At 51.9% G+C, this 15,236-nt stretch overlaps 1 protein-coding gene across 4 annotated transcripts in view; it reads right to left on the reverse strand.

The window, feature by feature from the left end:
- Positions 1 to 14,790, reverse strand: part of GLCCI1 (glucocorticoid induced 1) — a 49,369-nt gene extending 34,579 nt beyond the window's left edge. For 2 of the 4 annotated variants that reach the window (XM_064167181.1, XM_064167180.1), the window contains exon 1: positions 13,818 to 14,787. In XM_064167181.1, coding sequence (XP_064023251.1) covers positions 13,818 to 14,277 — 460 coding nt within the window. In that variant the 5' untranslated portion in view covers positions 14,278 to 14,787. Of the gene's footprint in view, positions 1 to 13,817 lie in introns of all 4 variants that reach the window. The other 2 variants (XM_064167183.1, XM_064167182.1) reach the window with 1 other exon arrangement.
- Positions 14,791 to 15,236: the final 446 nt, after the last annotated feature.

Here is a 15,236-nt window from a genome sequence, read left to right on the forward strand (position 1 = left end):
GAATGCATCCAGGTGGCTCTTGAATATCTCCAGAGAGGGAGACTCCACAGCCCCCCTGGGCAGCCAGGGTTCTGTTACCCTCACAGGGAAGAAGTTCTTCCTCAGGTTCACATGGAACTTTCTATGCCTCAACTTCCCCCCACTGCCCCTTGTCCTGTCACTGGGCATCACCCAGCACAGCCTGGCTCCAGCCTCCTGCCACTCACCCCTTACATAGTTATAAACATCAGTCAGGACCCCTTAGTGGTGAAGAACTTCCTAATACTACATCTAAATCTCCCCTCCTCCAGCCTGGAGCCCTTCCCCCTTAGTCCTATCACTACCCAACTTCTCCCAGACTAAGCTGTCAGACTTGACAATTCCTATCTTCAGTGCAGCTACAAGGAGGGGGTTTAACTATTATTCTTGCCACCAGACCCCTTCCTTATATCCTCCAACTCCTTATTAGAGTTTATACACACACCACTAAATTATACCCTAAGTCCCCCCCCTCCAAACCATCTGAATTCTTTGGGAAGAGATTAAGGTAGATGCAGAGAACACACTGAGAAGATGAATAATTCAAGCAATGTATGGACTGGGCACTTTGACTACCAACTTGGTTTGAAAGCATGAACCTCTCTGAATTTAACACAGCCCAAAGTTTTCTGCATCTCCCACATTTAGTATCTGTGCCAAGTAACTTACTTGTGCAGAGGTTTCTCAAAGACACATTAGTGGGTTAATTGTTTTAGTTATTTAGCCTATGAGGGCAATGGGATGAGATTGAGCAAGGCCAAGGGCAGGGTTCTACACTTTGGCCACAACAACCCCAAGCAGCACTACAGGCTGGGGACAGAGTGGCTGAGAGCAGCCAGGCAGAGAGGGACCTGGGGGTGCTGGCAGAGAGGAGCTGGAGATGAGGCAGCAGTGCCCAGGTGGGCAGCAGAGCCAATGGCATCCTGGGCTGGCTCAGGAGCAGTGTGGGCAGCAGGACAAGGGAGGTTCTTGTGCCCCTGTGCTCAGCACTGCTCAGGCCACCCCTTGAGTGCTGTGTCCAGTTCTGGGCTCCTCCATTGCAGAGAGATGTTGCACTACTGGAAGGTGTCCACAGGAGGGCGACAAAGCTGTGAGGGGCCTGGAGCAGAGCCCTGTGAGGAGAGGCTGAGGGAGCTGGGGGGGTGCAGCCTGCAACAGAGGAGGCTCAGGGCAGAGCTCATTGCTGCCTGCAGCTGCCTGAAGGGAGGCTGTAGCCAGGTGGGGTTGGGCTCTTCTGCCAGGCAAGCAGCAACAGAAGAAGGGGACACAGTCTCAAGCTGTGCCAGGGGAGGTCTAGGCTGGATGCTAGGAGGAAGTTGTTGGCAGAGAGTGATTGGCATTGGAATGGGCTGCCCAGGGAGGTGGTGGAGTGGCTGTGGCTGGAGGTGTTGAAGCCAAGCCTGGCTGGGGCACTTAGTGCCATGGTCTGGTTGCTTGGCCAGGGCTGGGTGCTAGGTTGGGCTGGATGAGCTTGGAGGTCTCTTCCAACCTGGTTAATTCTATGATTTTGCTCTTTTAGGACTTTCTCTTCTTCTCCTCTGCAGAGAGGATCAAGTATTTCACATCTATAGTATGGCTTCTCTGTGGGGGTTACTCAGTATCAGCTACAACACAGGAGGCAAGAGAGGAATCAAGAGAATGAGAGGAAGGACGTGTGGGGGTATGCCACTCTCAGCTGCCACAGCTCAGCACACACAGCTAGCAGTGCAGAATGAACATTTCAGGACCTTGAAGACAAATTTATTTCTGTGAGGACAGCTTCTCCTCCAATCTGGCAGCTTCCCAGCTACTGTGTAAACCCCAAGTCTTCATTCTGCATTCTTCAGCAGTTAGCTGCCATATTTTTAGAGTTAAGACTGTTCAAAGTCTGCTCAGGGATGCTCAGCAGAAATCTGGGTTAAGTTTTTATGGAGCAGGTCAGCTCCCTGTTACTCAGAAAAGCAGCAAGTGAAGATATCACCCACAACAAAGACTCTTCATAATACATGACACACTGGAGATGGAGGTGTGACACCCAGCTGCACAGAGGCAACGCTGCAGAGCTTCTTGGCTGCTGCAATGTACCCTGCAGGGCTCCAGAGAGATTAGCTGACAAGCAGCACTGAATTTAAGCTGACTCCACGTGGGAGAACTGCTGTCACCAACCCTTTCCAGAGCACAGACTGCACCACGCTGAGACCTGCAGCAATCCACCAGCATCTTCCAGTCCTCCTGGGCTACTGAGGTCTGCCAAGGCGTGCAGCAGCAATGAGGCAGTGCCCAGCTCTGCAGCCCCTATCACAAGAAAGATAGGGCTGTGCTGGAAGGTGTCCAGAGAAGGGCCAGGAGGATGATCAGAGGGCTGCAGCTGCTCTGCTGTGAGGACAGGATGAGAGAATTGAGGTTGTTCACATTCAGTTCACAGCAAAAAAATCACCAAACTTTCCTCTTTCCAGCATCTTCATTCAGTGTGGTTTTCCTTGCTGGCATGGAGAGAAGTGTGGGCAGCAGGGTGAGGGAGGTGATTCTCACCCTCTACACCACTCTGCTGAGACCCCACCTGGAGTATTGCAGCCAGCTCTGGAGCCACTACTACAAGAAAGATCTGGAGGTGCTGGAGTGTGTCCAGAGAAGGGCCACAAGGGTGATCAGAGGGCTGGAGCTGCTCTGCTATAGAGACAGGCTGAGAGGGTTGGTTGGGGCTGTTCAGTCTGGAGAGGAGAAGGCTCAGAGGAGACCTTAGTGTGACCTTCCAGCATCTGAAGGGAGCTACAAGAAAGCTACTGAAGGACTTTAGGCTGTTAGGTAGTGATTGGACTGGGGGGAATGGATCCAGGCTAGAGGAGGTTCAGATTGGTTGCTAGGAAGAAGCTCTTCACCATGAGAGTGGTGAGACACTGGAACAGGTTGCCCAGGGGTGTGGTGGAAGCTCCATCCTGGATGTTTTCAAGGCCAGGCTGGATGTGGCTCTGGGCAACCTGATATAGTGTGAGGTGTCCCTGCCCACAGCAGGAGGGTTGGAACTGGATGACCCTTGAGGTCCCTTCCAAATACTGACAATTCTAGGACCCCTGCAGGGACTCCACAGGCCTTGTAGAGCCATTGATGGGCTCCTCCACACTGTGTCCCAGAGACCTGAGTCACAGGAGCACAGTGCAAGAGTTCCAAGCAGTACTCCTGACCCAGCATGGCTACTGCACTCCATCTACTGAAAGCAACTCTACTCCATGCTCACAATTCCAGGCATTTATGTCTGTACTGAGGCAATCTGCTCCCAAACAGGAGCTGGCTGACTGCAGGTCATACTCAGAAGTGAGCTTTGCATTTATGGGCTCATTTCTGAGGACTAGGATTAAGTGAATTAGCCACTGCTGGAGTATCAACCAACCAGAAATTGGCCACTTTGCCTTCCAGATGCTGACAGATGTCAACCACTTCTTAAGAGCTTTGATTTCATGGTTTTGCTACTGCAGCCTGGACTGGATGATCCTGGAGGTCTCTTCCAACCTGGTTGATTCTATGATTCTGTGACTTTCTAACCATAAAGTCTATAGATAAAAGAAGTAGATCTAGCTGGAACCCAGTTAGTCAATCTTCATGAAGAACTCATCAGAACTCAAGAATGAGCACTTTATCATAGTATCATATCATAGTATCATAGTATCATTTACACCACCAGAGAGTAAAAGGCACTTGATAAAACAATGCCCATTCTGCCATACACTTAACTGGTTCACAGCTGAGTGGTTACAGCTACAGAAAACACTTCCAGGCTCATTTATACTTAATAAATCAATCTGAGTTTCAAGTGTGCAGCATGAACAGCAGGGATCTTGCCACAAACACTCAAGCCAGCTGGACCTAAGTGTTATCTCCTGAAAGTCAGAAGTGGCTACAGCCTAATCTTCCTGAATCATGGAATGGTCTGGGTTGGAAGGGACCTCCAAAGGTCATCCAGTCCAAGTCAGCAGGGACATCCTCAACTTGATCAGGTTGCCCACAGCCCTGCCAAGTCTCACCTTGAATATCTCCAGGGATGGGACCACAACTACTTCCCCTGGGCAACATGTTCCAGTGTTCCACCACGCTCATGGTGCAGAACTTGTTCCTAACACCCAATCTAAATCTGCTCTAGTCTGAAGCCATTATCCCTGCTCCTGTCACTGCAGGCCTTTGCAAACAGTCTCTCTCCATCCTCCTTGTAGTGCTCCTCAGGTACTGGCAGGATGCTATTAGGTCTTCCCAGAGCCTCCTCTTTCCCAGGCTGAACATCCTCAGCCTGTCCTCATAGGAGAGGTGCTCCAATCCCCTGATCATTTTCAGGTGATGTTGAGAGTGTAAGGAGGATGCAACTAACCTTGTTTAAAGAGGCAACCTGCAGTGTTCAAGGAACAGGACACAAACTACTCTTCTAGCTTAGACTACCTCATGGCAGAGAAGAAAATACTCCAAGGTGGAGTTCCACAGCATCCAAATATGTGAAATTCTGAAACTTCAGCTGTGGATTTGCAATTCAGAAGAGATGGCATTGCTATCATACTGCTCTTAGTCACCATTCTCACAAGCAAAGCAGGAGGCACATTCTTCCTAAACAGGAAATCAACCATGTAGCTTGGGGTAAACCAGCTTTAGGTTGTGCAAAAGGAGGGGCATGCAAGAACCAGAGCTGCTGATCACTCATTTCTATCTGGTACACAAACCAGCACTCACTGCAAGCAGCCACTCCTCACTTTAACACTAGCAGCAGTGAAAAGTTAAAGCTTTACAAGCATCAGCATCTGTGACACCATTGCTAGGGCACAAGCAACACTAATTACAAAGGGTCTAACCTATGCAGTGTCTTGCAGCAAGGTTTCCAAACCCAAGCTCAACCTTTTGTGACCTCCTAGGAAGTATAAACTGTTCTCTGAAGCAGCAACATCCAGAGGAAGTTCTTCACCATGAGAGTGGTGAGGGGTTGCCCAGGGAGGCAGTTGTGGCCCCATTCCTGGAGGTGTTTAAGGCCAGGCTGGATGAGGCTGTGGCCAGCCTGATCTAGGCTAGGGTGTCCCTGCCCATGGCAGGGGGAGTTGGAACTAGGTGATCCTTGTGGTCCCTTCCAACCCTGACTGATTCTATGATTCTAACATCTAATGAAGAGATCTACTGCTAAGAAAAACTAAGACCTTCCAACAAAACCATCTTCCATTACCCAACACCATCCCTACTTACAAATGGGTTGTGCAGAAAACTACTGCCTGAGTGGAGACATCCACACCTCTGTGCTTTCCACCCTCCCCATCAGAGAAAGCTAACCTGGTTTTGACAGGGTCATAGTCAACAGCTTGGTAGAATATCAGAGCAGGAGCTGGTAAGAAGTGGTGGAGACACTAAGGGAACAGGGGAGGTGCAGAAGAGAAATGGAACAGGACCAGGCAGTAGTCCCAGGTCAGAGAGGAGGCACTTCCCAGCATGGCCCTACTTGGCCTGGCAAAGTCTTCTACCTCCAGACTTTCAGCAGCTACCTGTCCTCTTCTGCCTTATTAACAGCAGAAGACATACTCTGAGCAGAGCCATCACCAGACAGTCCAAGGGGACCACGTAAAGGAACAGCTCTGGTCCCAAGTGACACAGCTGGAACAGCTGCCTCTCAGCTTCAGCCATGGGTGAGCATTTCCACAGATGAGTTCCTGCCTTCAGAAGAGTAAGAGCTGGAGGGACTGATGTTCATTCAGAAGGGCTGATGTTACACACTGCATCACCATCCTCTAAGAGGTATCCATACAGCAGAAGCTTCAGTTTGTGATCTCTTTAACACCCATCAGCTGTTTTCAAGCTTTGGGATTTCATTTCCACCTCCAAAACAGTCCTAACACAGCTTTGAGGTGATCAGCTTCAGAGATAAATCAAGAAGGGGGGGGGAGGGGAAATTAAAGCCTAACTGAGAACCAGTCTAACTTTTCAGAAGTAACCACACACTCAAAATACAAGAACTAGATTATTAAAGAACAAGTATCCTTTTTTCTTCCTTCTAATCCCCAATTCTCCTCACTCTGCAGTGGTCCACACCTTAGAAACGCTGACCCAAGAGGGATAATCTCAGACTGACAAGCTGCTGGTGGATCTATCCCTTCCCACAGAGGGATGTAAATACATTTGCCACGGAGCCTGAAGGCACCACAGGTTTACATGGGAGGCAGCACTGAGAAGAGGAAGAATTCAATGCATTTAAATATTAACATTAGAGCAAGATGATGATCACCACAGTTAACCAGCTCAAGCCTTCAGCAACACTTTCCTGTTCTGTCTCTTTAGTTTCCTTTTCCATCACCAAAAGCTACTTTTTGTTTTAACAAAGTCAGTGGTTAAACCCTACTCCATTAACAGTCTTCCTAACCATATGTGAAACCCACAGAGGACTCAACTCTTGTGTCCAGTGTTGGCTTTTCTCTGCTGAAGGTATTGTCATGCATCTTCAGCAAGCAGCTTTCATTTGCCACTAGAGTGTGTGTGGGGGGAACCAACTTATGACCTTCTTGAAAGCAAGATAATTACTCAGCATGTGAAGCTCCAGAAGAAAAAGAAAATACTGAGACTATTTCAAACTTTCTCCTTAGCTGAAACACTGAGGAGCATCTCCTTCACCCCCAAAGGACTGCTGCTGGGGAGCATCTCCTTCACCCCCAAAGGACTGCTGCTGGGGAGCATCTCCTTCACCCCCAAAGGACTGCTGCTGGGGAGCCTCTCCTGCACCTCCAAAGGACTGCTTTGGAGGAATCATAGAATCAAGCAGGTTGGAAGAGAGCTCCAAGCTCAGCCAGCCCAACCTAGCACCCAGCCCTGGCCAACCAACCAGACCATGGCACTAAGTGCCTCAGCCAGGCTTGGCTTCAACACCTCCAGGCACAGAGACTCCACCACCTCCCCAGGCAGCCCATTCCAATGCCAATCACTCTCTCTGACAACAACTTCCTCCTAGCATCCAGCCTAGACCTCCCCTGCTACAACTTGAGACTGTGTCCCCTTGTTCTGTTGCTGGCTGCCTGGCAGCAGAGCCCAACCCCACCTGGCTACAGCCTCCCTTCAGGTAGCTGCAGGCAGCAATGAGCTCTGCCCTGAGCCTCCTCTGCTGCAGGCTGCACCCCCCCAGCTCCCTCAGCCTCTCCTCACAGGGCTCTGCTCCAGGCCCCTCACAGCTTTGGCGCCCTCCTGTGGACACCTTCCAGTACTGCAACATCTCTCTGCAATGGAGGAGCCCAGAACTGGACACAGCACTCAAGGTGTGGCCTGAGCAGGGCTGAGCACAGGGGCACAAGAACCTCCCTTGTCCTGCTGCCCACACTGCTCCTGAGCCAGCCCAGGATGCCATTGGCTCTGCTGCCCACCTGGGCACTGCTGCCTCATCTTCAGCTCCTCTCTACCAGCACCCCCAGGTCCCTCTCTGCCTGGCTGCTCCCCAGCCACCTTCAAAAGACTGATTTCAAGTCCAGGTTACCCTAAAATTTCCAGATTACTCTATCAGATACCTTTTATTTTCCCATTTTCCAAAGAACCAACTTTCCAGTGGGGAGGTTTAGCAACGCAGCAAAGCTCAGCAGCTCATTCAATGGCATTCAATAGTTGGCAAACACTGGTTGTTTCTTGGTTAAGATTTTCAGGTCCATTCCCTTGCATCTACACTTCCTACATTTAAATATATAGTTTAAGATACATTTGAAGAACCTGTTTGCTCCATGACCATGGGAAAGGAGAAATAAAGGAACCATGAACTTTGGAAACCTTATTTCACTATCAGCCACTGATTTTAATACGGATGGACGTTGGCAACTTCAGTCTGGCCATATGTAGCACACCAATGCTTGTTGACAGCCAAAGAATAGGAAGGAAAGGTCAGGTAGGGATTTAAAATAGATCACAGGATGTTAGGGGTTGGAAGGGACCTCTGGAGATAAAGTCCAAGCCCCCTGCCAGGGCAGGACCACAGTGCAGGTCGCACAGGAATGCATCCAGACAGAGATGGAAAGTCTCCAGAGGAGACTCCACAATCTTTCTGGGCAGCCTGCTCCAGGGTCCTGTCATCCTTACAGCAGGGGAAGTTCTTCCTCACATTGAGGTGGAACTTGCCACGCTGTAGTGTCCATCCATTGCTCCTTGTCTCACCCCAGGGCACAAGTGAGCAGAGGCTGCCCCTGTCCCTTCCTTCCTGACCCCCACATGTTTATAGACATTGCTCAGATCCCCTCTCAGCCTTCTCCTCTCCAGACTAAGCAGCCCCAGGGCTCTCAGCCTTTCCTCCTAAGACAGTGCTGCAGTCCCTTCAGCATCCTTGCAGCCCTCCCTTGGACTCTCTCAAGCAGCTCTATCCATACACTTTATTTTCTCCACAGGACAAGAGGTTGCTTTGTTACACCACCACCACTCAGGTTCAGGAGGAAATTATCTTCGTGTTTGACTTTCCTGCAGTTGTTTTGACACTTGAAAGAAGCTGAATTAATTTGTCTTATGGAACTTATTTATTTAAGGACATTTGATACACTCTCCTCATTTAAAGCGATGTTAAAACATGTAACTGAAGAACCCTTTCAGTGCAAGACAACTGGTTCAAATTTAGCCAGTGTCTTTTATTTCACCATACTATATTCCAATGAAAGCTATTTTGGGAAGAGAGAGGTACAAAGCTGGAGCAAAACTGTTTTGGCCATACAATTATGGGAATGCTGTTATTATTCAGGCACCAGGAAATAGGAAGCGTCACAAAAATTACTTCCTTACCTACTCTTGTTAGAAATAAAAGGGGGGGGGGAAAGAATCTTCTTGATCTCTGGCATAAATACCTATGATGCCAAAATATTGGATGGCTTGAAGCCAGGATATTAAAATAGTTCTGCCTTTTGAAGTCTGAATTTGGGGGGCTTTAAACACTGATATCCCTTCCAAGTCTAGAGATCAGCAATATTGTCTTACTCCTCACTCCAGTAGCCTTTTATCTACCTGCATAACAAGAGCCACAAATTACTCTGCACTTGCTTACACAGTTTACCTCTTGAGTTTCCTCCTCTTTCTAAAGCTGGCAATGCCTCAGGAGCTATTCTGGGAAGCAAAAGCTATTGGGAAGCCTGAAGAGAGCCAAACCGATCACACTGTTTTGCAGGTATCCCTTTTAGACTAATCTGTGTGAGAGAGAGGACAAAAAGAGTTTAGATAAGAACCCTCAAATCATGGTGGTAACAGCAGCACCAGAGCTGACACTAAACAAATCAAAGTGTTTGATGAAAGCTACAAGGAGCTCGAACCACGCAGGAGTCAGTTACATCCTCCTGTACACAAAACATCACACACCAGGTGAAAACCCCAAGTGAACAGGAAACTCACTCTGCTATTCATGCAACCTGCTTTACATAACAGCAACGACTGATTTCAGCCAGCTAAGGCTAGAAGGAAAACAACCTGCTGTCATGCTGTAAAACACAGGCAGCGTGGCTCTGCTTGACCTGTCCAAAGGGTTTCTCTTTCCACCCTTATTATTCTTATTGCAATGTCCCTTCTGTCACGACCCAGGCAGCCTCACCTTCTGCCAGCAGAGATGCAGCAGATCTATTCCCCCCTAAGAAAACCAGGTGCAGACACTTCTCACCTGGCCAGCTCTCCCCCCCACAAATGAATATAGGCTATGAAATTGTAGCTGCTAGTAAGGAACAAGCATGTCTGAAAGAGGAAGAAAGGAGCAGACACATCAAAGGCTTATCCTACCCCCCCAGGCTTCCCACACACACACATCTTTGCTTTCCTTAGCACCTTGACATCAGTATATAGCACCCATGATTTCTCATCCACTCACTATCACTACTAACCAAACACAAACACTGGCACCCATCGTTTCCTAACAACCAGAGAGCCTCAGAGATGCCTCAAGAAAACACTGAACACCTTCAAGTTTCCATTCTAAACACCCAGGGGGTTTGCTGCAGAAGGAAAACACCAACAGCAGCTCAGAAAGAAAAGAGAGAAAAGATGATGATGGGAAAAGAAACAGAGCATGCTGCTCTCATTCATGTAGTAGTGATGTCAACGTCTGCAATGGTAGCTGCTCTGACCTGTAGAGGCTCCAAAGCTGGAGTGTGCTCACAGAGATCTCCTTTATGAAAGGAGCCTTGAGCAAAACACTAAAATATCCACTACAAAATGGCTTGGGAGGATAAGCAGTTCAAGAAATCTATGCTGGGAAAGGCTGAAAGGAGGCAGAGAAAGGACAGGTGCCTTAAAGAAGAGAGGAAAAACACCCATCCATCAGAATCAGTCTCCAGCACGAGCGTATCCATGACACAATCCAAGTCAGACTGCAGAGCCAAACAGATCTGCACTGGTGAGAAAAACAACAGGATTATACCCAGAGCCTAACCCACTTTTTTTTTTTCACAGCACTGGGAAATGGGTTTGGGGGTGGGGGGGGGGGGAGAAAGACAACCAACAACAAAACTTAATCATTTCCCCAAGACTTGCATGCTGATAGCAGCTATAAATAGCTGGAGCAGCAAGCTGCAGCAAGCTGGTCTGTGTTTGAAAACAGAACATTCTTCCCCCCCCTACTCCCATCTATCCATCCAAGTCCTCCATTATTACTGCAGCAGTCCTCCAGTTCAGCAATCAATTTTCTATCTGCTGTTATCAGCAGACAGGCTACAAACATAGTTTTCAGCCTCTGTGCATCACGTACTGAAAGGCAGAGAGAACAAGCAAGGAAAACAAAGACAAAATCCAGCCCCGTGGTGTGCGACTGTAATCCAAACTCTAGGTTTTGGAGGGGTGGGTGAGGGTTTAGCGGGGAGGGAGGGATGGGTTGGGAACCTTCCTTCATCCACAAGACTGAAGAAATTTAGTTTATCTTCTCCCTGCTAGAAAATGGTGCCCTGCATTTTGGCACAGAGAAAAACGCGGAGCTGTTGACGTGTGCGATCGTGGTCATTATTAGGGCGATCACGTTGTTTTCATTCATTCATTCAGGATTCGCTGGAGGATGTCAGCTTCTGCAGCAGCAGCAGCAGCAAGCAGCTGGCTTGACCTGGAGGAACGGGGGCCGGGGGAAGCACACGAATTCCTCGCAGCTCATACAGATTACAGAGTGCATTTTTGGATGGAGGGGTTACGATTGAGAGGTTGCACTCCAAGCGAAGCCAGCCCCGCACGCTGCTAACGTGGCTCACCGGCAGGCAAAGCTCAAACCACTTTAATGATGAAAAGAAGTCGTTCGGTGCTCATTTATGGGCTTGTTAAGGCTGGAGCAGCCTCGTGGATGAAGAAGGTTGAAACCACTTTCTACAATTAAAACTTCCCCCTCCAACAACAACAATTTCTATGGAATAATGAAAACCATTACAGCTTTGCTGGGGTGGGTTCTTTTTTCCCTTGCTTGCAGGTTAACTGCTCCGACCCTACCCTGCCCTCCTCAAAACACCTTCAGCACAGACCCTTCCATATAGCCCAGCTTTGCTGGGGTGGGTTTTTCTTCCTTGCTTGCAGGTTAACTGCTCATACCCTGCCCTCTTCCAAACACCTTCAGCACAGACCCTTCCATATAGCCCAGCTTTGCTGGGGTGGGTTTTTCTTCCCTGCTTGCAGGTTAACTGCTCATACCCTGCCCTCTTCCAAACACCTTCAGCACAGACCCTTCCATATAGCCCAGCTTTGCTGGGGTGGGTTTTTCTTCCCTGCTTGCAGGTTAACTGCTCATACCCTGCCCTCTTCCAAACACCTTCAGCACAGACCCTTCCATACAGCCCAGCTTTGCTGGGGTGGGTTTTTCTTCCTTGCTTGCAGGTTAACTGCTCATACCCTGCCCTCCTCAAAACACCTTCAGCACAGACCTTTCTACACTGCACCACTACAAGGCTTTGCTCTGGGTTCCCATAGTTAAACAATTTACAGTACTCAGCAGCATCACTATTTTTATGCCCTCTTCTAGGTGGCTGTTGCTGTGCCTGTTTTCCTACTGGCATCTTCCAAGGGTTAAAGGAGGAAAAGGGAAAGGGGGGGGGAGGACAAAAAAATAGAGAAGTCTACATTTAGCAGTGAGAAAAGCATTAACATTTTCAACAGAGCTTGAATGAAGCAGAACCACTGAAGCTCAGTTCCATTTTCAAGCATGCAAAAAAAAAATACCAACCAAAAAATACAACCAAAAAAAAAAAAAACCCACCCCAAAAAAACTCTGTATAAATAAATGATCTCTTTGAGAAGTTCTGGAGTTATGCTCTGTGCAGTTTATAACCCAACCAATCTGCATCAACACAAGTAACTCGTCAGGGTAAATTAACTCCATGCATACCCGGCAGTGACACATTGCTCATTTGCTACAGGCTCCCCACGTCCTAGGACTGCTCTGATGACAACAGAATTGCCCAAGCAACAAATACAACAGATTGTAAGGTTTTACTACGCGTTGAAACTGAAAATGATGGCCGGGGGGGGGGGGGGGGGGGAGGGGAAGATAACAGATTCCACTGCTAGAAAACAGGTTGGTAACCAACACAGACCACAATTAGCCAGAGAAACTCAACTCAGCAAGCCCAAAGGAAGGGACCTGAGAAGGGAGGGGTATTGAGAAGCACAGAAAACGCTCCCAGAAAGGGGTGATGTGGGATACCTGATAGCAGGGGAACACACTAAGTGCATTCAGCCCGATTCATGCTGCTGCTGGAGTGATGGGGGAGGTAAGATGGCCACTGCCACTTTAACACCTCCAGTCATCGAACACACAACCTGACGCAGGTTGAGTTGGACTCGCTGGGGAAGCAGCTATACAGTTTGAGCCTTACAGGCTTATTCTGGATTACGTTTGGGGTGGGTTTGGTTTTGTTTGGGTTGGTTTTTTTTTTTCCTGGTTGTTTACAGTCTGAGGATTCGGTATTAACCACCACAAGGAGCCAGACCGTGTTACTTGGGTTTTAAGCAACTCAAAGAAGGGAATTTCCTTCTTGCTTTGGAATCTGCGTTTGAAAACATTACCTATTCTAACCCAAGATGCCGTAAAAACTCAAGGCTTCTAAGAAAGGGAGCGCTGCGGAAAGGATGGGCGTTTGACGGCTGGTTTTAACACACACTTAACCGGGCTGTGACACTCCAGATACGGACCCAACCCATCATCAATCGGTACTAAATAATTACACCTGCAGATAGGGAAGAGGGTTAATTTTAGACTCGTCCCTCTGTTGAGCACCTCTACTTTTAAAGCCCCCGAGCAAGGAGAGCAGACGGGAGCAGGAACTCTGCTGTCGGAACCCTCCCCCCGGGTTGCTTCCCTCCGCAGAGGGGCCGGGCTGGAGCGGCGGAGCCACCGGCAGCACCCCCAGGGGTTGCGGGGAGGGGGCGGCGGGGCTGGCCCCGACTCCGCTGCACCGGGAAGGCATTTCCTCCCGCGACTGGAGCTGTGGAGCAAGGATGGGGCTGTTTCTCCCACGCTGGATCTCCGCTGAGCCCGAGGAAGATGACATTTAGGGGCTCACCCCCTTGCTCGGGGAAAGGCGGCGGGACGAGGCGCTTTCCGCCGCTCGGACGCCCCCCGGCAGGGCAATCTGCACCTGCCCAGCTCCCTGACGGGCCGAAACAGAGTGGTTTAGGGCTCACCCATCCCCCCCCCATCACTCCACACACTCCAGGACTCCTGCGGCGCTGCTCCCTCCGAGCCAGGCCAGCAGTTCCCCGGGCTCTGACCCTCGCTGACCCGAAGGGGTGGGCAGAACGACCCCCCCCCCCGCCCCCCCCACAGGTAAGCCGAGGCCAAGGGTGCCCGGCAAGCACTCCGGGAGACCTGGGAAGTGGGAGCCGGCTTTGTGCCAGTGCTTTACCTCTGTACACCGGAGAGCTGGGGCTCCGTCTCTCAGGTGAGCTGCTCCTCCTGCTGCCGCCGCCGCCGCTCTCGGGCGAACGCCGCTGCCTGCCTTTCACCCTGCCCGGCTCCGCCGCGCCGCCTCCCGCCGCCAACGGCGGAGTCGCGCTGGGCGGCGGTGGGCTGCCTCCGCCACGACCCCCGCCGCCGCCCCCTGGCCCGGTATTGCTGCCCACTGAGGCAGAAGGGGACCGGGTCGGGCTGTGCTGGTTGCCCCGCAGGAGCTGATACGGGACGGTCGCTCGGATGGGCTGAAGCAGCCGACTGGTCCCCGCCGAGCCTCCCCCTGCGCCGTTACCGGGGCCCCCGACCGTGCCGCTGCCGGCAGTGGGGGACCCGGCGGCGCCGCGCCTCATCCTCTGCGGCGGAGGCTGGTGGTGGGAGGCGGGGGTCTGCGAGGAGCTGGATGAGGAGGACATAGCGAGGATGCGCAGGACCCGGCTGGTCGCCTGTTCCAGCAGCTACTAGGGGCCCGACCTCGGCCACCGGCGCCCTGCATGCACCGGCCGCAGGGGGAAGAGGAGGAGGAGGAGGAGGGAGACGAGGGGGAGGAAAGAGAGAGGGGGCGGGACAAGCGCTTCACGGCCCGAGGGAGTCTCCGCGCTGCCTGCCCAGCTGCCCCCGGCGCTTCCTATCGGTGCCAGCGGCTGCTCCCACGCCAGGCTCTAGCCATTGCCGCCCGCCACAGCGTCGTGGGCACCGGGGGCGCAGCCCGAGCCCCGCGACCGCTCACATCGTACAGCGCTGCCCGCTCTCTGCGGCCGGCGGCGGGGCGCGACGAGGGCGCAGGCAGCCGGATGGGGTAGGATGAGGTGGGGAGGAGGCGCTCCCAGTCAGCTCTTGCTCCTTCCCCCTCCAGCGCACAGGACCCGCAGTCACCACCATCCGCTCCCCGCGCCGCCCTGCCTCCGAATGGCAACGCGCAACCCCGACGCCCGGCCGCGACGGGCAGGGGCGGGCACACTCACCCGCCTATTGGCTACCGCCGACGCACTATCTTGGGCTCCATTGGTCAGCGACTGCGTCGCTCTCGTTTGTCAGCCAATGGTGAGACGGGGGCCGAGCGGCGGGGCGGGCCGCCGGCGGAGGCGGGCGGGCCAAGGGAAATGGGATGTGGCAGCAGCGGGAGGGGCGGGGAAGCGGCGCCGGGGCAGGGCTGCGCGGCGCGGCCTGGCGGGGCGGTGCCGGCGGGGCAGCGTGGGGCGGGGACGGGACCGGCTGCCTCCGGAGCACCGCCCGTCGCTGCCGGCACGTGGCTGCTGTCGGTCTGCGGCCGCCCTACGGAAGCGACGGCGCGGCGCGGGGATGGGAGCTGCGGCGGCAGCCCGGCCGGCTCGGCGCCGTTCTGCTTCGACAAGCTTTGCTCTCTGGGCAGCGG

The sequence above is a fragment of the Pogoniulus pusillus genome, chromosome 28 (genome assembly GCF_015220805.1).
Source record: "Pogoniulus pusillus isolate bPogPus1 chromosome 28, bPogPus1.pri, whole genome shotgun sequence".
In the NCBI taxonomy this organism is placed as follows: domain Eukaryota; kingdom Metazoa; phylum Chordata; class Aves; order Piciformes; family Lybiidae; genus Pogoniulus; species Pogoniulus pusillus.